The sequence below is a fragment of the Taurulus bubalis genome (assembly GCF_910589615.1).
Source record: "Taurulus bubalis genome assembly, chromosome: 2".
NCBI lineage: Eukaryota > Metazoa > Chordata > Actinopteri > Perciformes > Cottidae > Taurulus > Taurulus bubalis.
This window is the reverse complement of record NC_136590.1, coordinates 1,302,205-1,311,415: the sequence shown is the minus strand read 5'-3', so window position 1 is coordinate 1,311,415 and position 9,211 is coordinate 1,302,205. Positions and strand designations below refer to the sequence as shown.

The window sequence follows — 9,211 nt, the reverse complement described above, 5'->3', positions numbered from 1 at the left end:
TAACTCCGTTACGTTATTCATTCTGGCCACATGACATCTATTGCTTCTGTCCATCCGGGGAGAGGGGTCCTCCTCTGTTGCTCTCCCTCAGGTTTCTTCCGCTTTTTTTCCCTGTGAAAGGGTTTTTACTATCTTTATTGGGGGAGTTTTTCCTGATCCGATGTGAGGTCCCAGGATAGGGATGTCATGTGTATTGTAAAGCCCTCCGAGTCAAACTTGTATTTGTGATGTTGGGCTAAGTAAAATAAACTGAATTGAATTCCGGGCATCCCCCGTAATGTCCCTTTTGGTACACCTGTGGCCGGGGCCTCAAAGGAACAAAAGGGACGATCCGAGGGCCTTCGACAAACTATTCGGCCCATGTTAATGTTGTCTGAATGACTGTTTTTATTATAAGGATACTTGATTCCTTACTTTAAGCAAGGGAAAGGGGTCTAAATGTGTGCTAATTGTCAGTCATTTTTCATTGGGCCGAGTGCTAATCGGCAAAAATGTGACACGCCGTCTTTGATATTGCCGATTGGGAAAAAAAAGACAAACTGCACGCATTAATATGGTGCCGATTGGGAACAAAGCTGACGATTGACCACACAAATGACAAATGGGGCATGAAGGTGTGTTGAACTATGAAATCCTGCTGACAACTCATGGATCCTGTGACAGATGGGAACAAAAGTGACAATAGGACTAAAATATTTTGTTTAATGCAAATGTGGGAGTGTATTGTGACATTTAGGGCCATTTGTGCCAAATGGCAAAAATATTCCTCAAATCATCTGAAAGTCCTTGAAAGTCATTGAATGACCTTGAAAAGCTTGAAAATGTTGGAAATTTGTGATTATTCCAAACTAATATTTTAAATCAGGTACGGTGGACAACAGAGGACTCTCTTCAAGAATCAGTTGGTTTTAACTAGCTAGCATGCTGCTACCGGAAATTAGCTTTCCAGAGGGTCTACAGACTTGTGCTTTTAGTATGTCATTTAAGGCATCCAGGGCAATGGTTCCACTAAGTTTCAAGCAGTTTGGAACTTTTTCTCTGGGACCTTTTGACCTTTGAAAGTGTGAATTTGGCTGTTTTTTTGGTTTTTAAACCACTCCCACGCAGCGTTGCTAAGGGCTATCATGGTAAAAAAATAACATGGTTGGGCCCAATTTGGGAGTGGGTACAACATGAAAAAGAAAGCTAAGCTCTGACATGTTTAGAAAAAGATGACCTTCAATCTGAACAATATTAACCCCATGACCTCATTGTAGGCCCCTCGCAGAGTGTCTGTGCAAAATCTGGAGTCTTTAGCACTAATCTGTGATATATTGTGACCATTCTTAAAATTGACTGGTTCTCAGTGCCGTATGGGAGCATTTCTGACGATTGAGCTCATTTTGAGTAAGGAATCAAGAATCCTTATAATTAAAAAAAATGACAATTCGACTACATTAACATTGGCAAAATAGTTAGTCTAATTGTCATTGACTGTGACAAATGGAGCAACTATTCCGCCCATGTTAATATTGTCGAAACGTCATCTTTTAAGTAAGGGATCGAGAATCCTTATAATTCAAAAAATGACAATTCGACTACATTAACATGGGCAGAATAATTAGTAGAATTGTCCCTGTCTATGACAAATGGGTCATTTCCAGACAATTGGGGAAAGTGCATTTTTTGAAAAAGGCCTTTCAGAGGCCTTTCTCGACTCGAGTGAGATTTTGCTGGGTGCACTTGAAACACTTTAAAATCACTTTTTTACACAAAACTGGAGTATGGTGGACAACAGAGGATGCTCTACTAGGGCCAGTTGGTTTTAAGTAGCTAGCATGCTGCTACCGGAAGTTAGCTTTCTAGAGGGTCTAGAGACTTGTGCTTTTAGAATCCTATTCGGGGCTTCCAGGACAATGGACCCATCCAGTTTCAAGCACTTTCAATCTTTCTCTGAGGAGATATGAACCTTTGAAGGGGTGAAATTGGTGTTTTGGGGGGGTCTTTAAGCCACTCCCACGCAGCGTTGCTAAGGGTTACAGAGCCACCTCCAGCATGGTTGGACTCCATTTGGGAGTGGCTACAACCTCAAAAAGAAAGCTAAGCTCTGGCACGTTCAGAACAAAAAAAGCCTCAATCGGCCCAGACTCTTCAGGTGGTCTCAGGTCCGCTAAGTCTTACACCCTCTGTAACGGCCCGATAACCCAAGGACCCAAAAGCACAACTCAGGAAGGCAGAGGTACAGAATATGATTCTTTTACTTAACAAGTAACTACAGGTTACACACAAGGAATGCTGGAGAGCTAGGTTCAAAAACACAAGACGATCTGGCAGAGGACACATGCAAGTGAGGGGACCTAAATAGTGAGCTAATGAGGGAACGGGCTGCAGGTGAGATGGGCGTGAGGCCAGGTGACGGTGATGAGTGGTAATCAGGTGTGAGTGGCAGGATCTGGAATGACAGGACAGTTAGTATACAGACAGGCAGACAGGATGAAAATAACATAAAGAAAAGTGTGGCGCTGAACCGTGACACCCTCTGCAAATCCTGGATTTCATGCAGCCAATTAAGCCTTTTGGTTGTTTTTAAGGGGATTTCACCCTCGAGATCTCGAATACAAGCGGCCGAAATGAGCTTCCTCCGCAGGGTGGCCGGGCTCACCCTTAGAGATAGGGTAAGGAGCTCGGACATCAGGAGGGAGCTTGGAGTCGAGTCGCTGCTCCTTCGTGTCGAAAGGAGTCAGCTGAGGTGGTTCGGGCATCTAGTCAGGATGCCTCCTGGACGCCTCCCATTAGAGGTTTTCCAGGCACGTCCAACTGGTAGGAGACCCCGGGGAAGACCGAGGACACGCTGGAGGGATTATATCTCCCGGCTGGCCTTGGAACGCCTCGGGATCCCCCAGAATGAGCTGGAAAGTGTTGCGGGTGAGAGGGAAGCCTGGGTCGGCCTGCTGAACCTGCTGCCACCGCGACCCGACCCCGGATAAGCGGCTGATAATGGATGGATGGATGGATGGGATTTCACCCCATGATCTCATTGTAGGCCCTGTCCTGAGTGTCTGTGAAAAAAATGGGAGTTTAGATATTAATATTTAGAAGATTATGGCCATTTTTGCACTTGTCAAAAAAGATCAAAGGGTAGCACCCTTAGGGTCAGGTTCGGGCCCTTAACTTTCAGCTTTTGGCCCCAGATTTGAGATTATGTATGTTGAGAAGCCCCTCTTTGAATAGGAAAAGAATGCACATCTCTAAGTGGTTTTAAAGTAATTAATTTGAATTAAAAGACTTTTTTCAAGATTTTGCCATTGACAATTGGCATAATTTTGGGAGTATGGCACCCAGCCAATTCCTTCTTGTGAACGTTTTAGAGGAGATTTCACCTCATGGCCTCATTGTGGGCACTGTCCTGAGTGTCTGTGAGAAAAATGGGAGTTTAAATATTAATATTTAGGGAATTATTGCAATTTTTACATTAACAAAATATAAGGGAATTGGGGTCAAATGTCACACTTTGGGCCTGTATTAGGGGGTGTTGCCTTGTAGCGTTTGGCCCCAGATTTCAGGGTATGCATGTTGAGAAGCCCCTCTTTGAATAGGAAAAGAATGCACATCTCTAAGTTCATGCAAAGTAATTATTCTGAATTAAAAGACTGGTTTCAAGATTTCTCAATGGACAATTGAGCTAAATTGAGTAAGGACTCAAGTATCCTTATAATTCAAAAAAATGACAATTCAACTACATTAACATGGGCAAAATAGTTAGTCTAATTGTCACTGACTGTGACAAATGGAGCAACTATTCCGCCCATGTTAATGTTGTCAAATTGTCATCTTTTAAGTAAGGGATCGAGAATCCTTATAATTCAAAAAATGTCAATTCGACTACATTAACATGGTCAAATGGGTCATTTCCAGACAATTGGGGAAAGTGCATTTTTTTAAAAAGACCTTTCAGAGGCCTTTCTCGACTCGAGTGAGATTTTGCTGGGTGCACTTGAAACACTTTAAAATCACTTTTTTTACACAAAACTGGAGTATGGTGGACAACAGAGGATGCTCTACTAGGGCCAGTTGGTTTTAATTAGCTAGCATGCTGCTACCGGAAGTTAGCTTTCTAGAGGGTCTGCAGACTTGTGCTTTTAGTATGTCATTTAAGGCTTCCGGAGCAATGTTCCCACCAAGTTTCACGCAGTTTGGGCTGTTGTCAAAGGGAGTTTTTCACCTTTGAAAGTGTGAATTTGGGTGTTTTTTTTTTTTTTTTTAACCACTCCCACGCAGCGTGGCTAAGGGCTAGCGTGGTATACAGTAAATGGTTGGAACCCATTTGATAGTGGCTACACAAAGAAAAAAAAGCTAAGCTCTGACATGTTTAGAAAAAAATGACCTTCAATCTGAACAATATTAACCCAATGACCTCATTGTAGGAACTGTCCTGAGTGTCTGTGAGAAAAATGGGAGTTTAAACATTAATATTTAGGAAATTATTGCAATTGTTACACTTGTCAAAAAACATAAGGAATTGGGGTCAAAGGTCACAAAGGTACACACCCTGTTTTGGAGGCCTTAACTTGTAGCTTTTGGCCCCAGATTTCAGGTTATGTATGTTGAGATTGCCCTCTTAATTTAGGAAAAGAATCCACATCTCTAAGTGGTTTTAAAGTAATTAATTTGACTGTTGAATTGTCTTTTTTGAAATATAAAGATTATTGATTCCTTATTAAAGTGACAATTTGACTACATTAACATGGGCCGAATACTTAGTCTAATTGTCACTGACTGTGACAATTAGACTAACTATTGAGCCCATGTTAATGTAGTCAAATTGTCATTTTTTGAATTATAAGGATCACTGACTGTGACAATTAGACTAACTATTGAGCCCATGTTAATGTAGTCGAATTGTCATTTTTTGAATTATAAGGATCATCGATTCCTTGCAAAATGACAAATAGACTACATTAATGTGGGCCGAATTTTATGTATTTTTTTAAATGTATTTTTTTATCCATTTTTTACAATTTAGCGGTGGTCCGAGATATCTACGTTTCGACGCTGTACGAGGAACGGCGGAGGAGATACGACACTTTAAAATGTTTACGCGCGACCCGCCGGCCACTACCATCAATTGTCACTTTTGTTCCCATTTTTCACAAGACAAATGGGAACAAAAGTGACAATTAGGGGCAGGCTGCCCCAATTGTCACTTTTTTTCCCAATTGTCACAGCCCATTTGTCACTTTTGTTCCCATTTGTCTTGTGACAAATGGGAACAAACGTGACAATTAAGGGCAGGCTGCCCCAATTGTCATTTTTGTTGCCAATTGTCAAAGCCCAATTGTCATTTTTGTTCCCAATCGTCTTCGAGCCCTCTCCACCTGGTGGCGGGGTGCGAGATTGCGTTTTTTCGACCGAACTTTAAAAAATCGCCACGCGCTCTCCGTCGGTCCGATTCGGCCGGCGTTTGCCTGTCCCGAAGTCGAAGAGTCGAACTGGCCTGCCGCGAAACCTGCTTATTTTTAAAGGGTTCCTTTACGTCCGTTAGGAAGCCCCGAAAAAAAAACGTTTGTCGGTTTTTCCGCCATGTTAGCGTGTGCCAATCGTCATTTGGGGCCTAGGGGAGGATAATTTCTTCTTTTCTTCTTCTTAGGTGTCTTGCGCAAGGACACATCGACATGGGCTAGCGGAGCCAGGGATCCAACCCCAGATCCTCTGATTGAAGGACGACCCTGATCACCACTGAGCCACGGTCTAACATGACCCCAACCTAACATTGTCTGCAGTCTAACACAAGCCTAACCTATCCTTGAATGCAGTCTAACTTGACCCCAACCGTTCCTTGTCTGCAGTCTAACTTGAACCCAACATATCCTTGTATGCAGTCAAACATGACCCCAACCTATCCTTGTCTGCAGTCTAACATGACCCAAACCTATCATTGTCTGCAGTCTAACATGAGGCAAACCTATCCTTGTCTCCCATACAGTTGTGTGCTGGTCATTGTGCCAGGGGAAACACCACGGGGTAACGGGCGCACGTTACAATATGTGAAAGAAAATAGACTGAATGTTGATATCACAGAGGAGCAGGGTTAAGTGTTCAGTCTGACGGCTGCCTAAGCTATACATTTTATTGATAACACCAATTTATTTATTACTCTTAGTGCAAAGCTAACTTATTTTTCAAACAAAAATGTAATGAAAGGAAACACCAATGAATCCATTTAAATGTACATATTGTTTCCACTCAGTGATATCATTTAAAGCACCTCATTTGCAGCCATAATGTAGGTGATTATAAGCTTTTTTTTTAATCCAAAACTGTACACAAAGAATAGTAATTGTTGTTTGAGGTAGTTTGATTTTTCTTTACTGAATAGCAACTTTGACTGTTGAATGACTTTTAGTTTAAGCAACACAACATGCTTTGTAAGGCTGAGGAAAAGATCACAGTTAAATATGTAACTGACATCTGTGAAGTCTGGAAGTAATGCAACAAAACTATAGTGAAATAAGTCAACACTGACTTTGTTTCACACAGAACACAAACTGCCGTCTCCTGGGTGAAAGTCCTCTTTTGGTTTTACACAACCAACCTTCTCCCTCTTTATAACATGGCAGTTTCTCTTCATGATGATTTAGATGGGTTTACATTGGGATCAGCCGTCAAGGGCCACTGAGCAAGTACCTTTATTTAATGCATAAAACAACACAACTTGTTCAAATACATTGACAAAAAACTTTCGGAGAAGCCAGAATTGATAGTTCCCCAAAACACTTCATTGACTTCCAGGGAAAAGGACAAAAGACTCAACACAACGTAGTGTCAGTCTCAGTGGAGGTCATCGAGATTAGCAGCTCCTCCCGGCTCCCTCTGCTGGAGGTTGCGCAATAGTTGTGTCAGTTTTTTACTAAAAAATAAACTGTAAAGACACCATTTCTTTTAATTTTCTTTTTGTTTGTAATTGTGATAGAATTGTGTAGTTTGTCATTTCTAACAACATTATAGACAATAACTAGTCAATGTTATTTTAGGAATGTTAACAAAAGGAAAACATGCAAATCTCCAAGAGTTAGTCAAAATGTTATCGGTCTTTGTGCTGCAACATGGTGAGAAGAGGGCAAAAACATGGTATGTCTTGTTGACAGATTCCAATAATCCCATGAAGATTCCATAATGTTTTCCTCAGTAATGATCAGGGTTTCCCCAGAGGAAATGCTACTCATAAAGCAGATTCATGGGAGTACATTGTTTATAAGGCCTGAAAAGGAAGGCCTGAAAACAGACAGATGTGCTGAAGAGAAAGGTTCTTATGGTTCAACTGATTCCTTCATGCAACTCAGTTAAAATCCATTGTTCCAGAGCAGGGTGTTTAAAAAGGAACGTTGTTTTCAGGCAGTTTGCAAACAATTTGCATTCAAGATTTTATATCCGCAAAGCAACAATTTGAACAGCTCACACTCTGAAATGTCTTGGATGGTAAACTACTGTAAATGATGGGCGATCAAACGTACTGGTTCATACGTGAGAACTCTCTTCATCGCCATGTTCGTTTTGGTGGATTCTAGTGCAGCGAACTGTAAAGATTGCACCGACAGAGATTCTACCTGTCGGTAACAGTACAGAGCGAAAGTGTTGCCGAGCTGAAGAATTGATTGTGTTGTTTAGTGCTACAACTCATTTAACATGTTATAGCGTATTTTTCCATTGCAGGGTCACTGCTTCCACTTATGTAAAGCATATTGTGTCCATCTACTAGTGAATGTTAAAAAGCACCTTCATATCTTTAAAGAGTATTGTCAGCATAGAAGAATCTTTTTATTTTCTTGTAAGATGTTTATTTGTTCACATGTCTGTCACTAATATGTTCCTTCCTCTCGCTTTCTTGTTTAATTTCTGCATTGCACAGATGGAAAACTATACGTACAACAGCCTCACTCTTCAGCTCGAGGGGTTGAGGGTCACCAAGACAAACAAGTACCCTTTCTTCATATTCCTGCTCTTTGCCTACATGTTCATCTTAATTACCAACGTGGGCATTGTGGTCTTGATATGTACTGAGAGAAGCCTCCACCAGCCGATGTATCTCCTCTTCTGTAACCTTTCCATAAACGACGTCATGGGGAATTCTCTCCTGGTTCCGCGGTTGCTGGCAGACCTCCTTGTGCCGCCCTCTGAGCGCCTCATCCACTACTATGAGTGTCTGATGCAAGCTTTCACCACACACATGTACGGCACCAACGCTCACACCATGCTCATGATTATGGCGTTTGACAGATATGTGGCCATCAGTAATCCTTTGCATTATAATATGATAATGAACAACAAAATGGTAATGAAGCTGACGGTGTCTGCCTGGGGAGTGCCGCTGGTTTTGGTCGGGATTCTACTCGGTCTGACCATACGACTGAACCGATGTAGGACTCTTATCAGGAATCCTTACTGTGACAATGCCTCACTGTTTAAACTCTCCTGTGAGAGCGTGTTCATTAATAATGTCTATGGCCTCACTTTCACTGTCGTCCTGCTCACATGTTCTATCGGCAGTATAATCCTCACCTATTTTAGAATCACAGTTGCCTGTCTGACCAGTAAGAGCAAGTCTTTGAACAGTAGAGCTGTAAAGACCTGCAGCACTCACCTGTGCCTGTATCTGATCATGCTTCTCACCGGGTTGATCCCCATCGCCCTCCATCGTTTCCCCCAGTACACAGAGTACAGGAAGATTTCAGCCATTCTCTTTAACGTTGTTCCCGGCAGCCTCAACCCTGTCATCTACGGGCTGCAGTCCCAAGAAATTCACAAGTGTTTGTCAAAAATATTTCACCTGAAAAAGGTTACACCGTCGTTTTAATTCTGGGGGGGAGGTTCTTCTGTTATTTTTAAGTGTGGAACTGAATGGTGAACCTATGATGAAAACCATAATTGCAATAATTGACCCAAACCGTAAAGGAATGTTACTTGTGACTTTTCAATACAATAGATAAGTTGTTAATTCAAAGAATTACATGTAAAAAGAAGATTTAATGCACTCCTCCTGTCCTCTAGTTTGGTGTTCATGTAATTAAATGAATTTGTTATGTTGTTCTACTTTCATGTATTTTCTTTGCTCTGAATTTTATAATAATTCTTTGAGTTATATAGCACTTTTCTGAATACTCAAAGATGGTTTACATAGGAATCATTCACCCACTGATGAGAGGAGCTAGCATGCAAGGTGCCACATCAGGACTAT

General features: G+C 41.6%; 1 protein-coding gene across 1 annotated transcript; it reads left to right on the top strand.

The window, feature by feature from the left end:
• Nucleotides 1–7,885: 7,885 nt before the first annotated feature.
• LOC306750171 (olfactory receptor 11A1-like) lies at nt 7,886–8,830 on the top strand (the record flags this gene model as incomplete). The annotated part of the gene is made up of 1 exon (XM_079233566.1): nt 7,886–8,830. One exon carries the CDS (start codon nt 7,886–7,888, stop codon nt 8,828–8,830), a length of 945 nt encoding a protein of 314 aa, XP_079089692.1.
• Nucleotides 8,831–9,211: the final 381 nt, after the last annotated feature.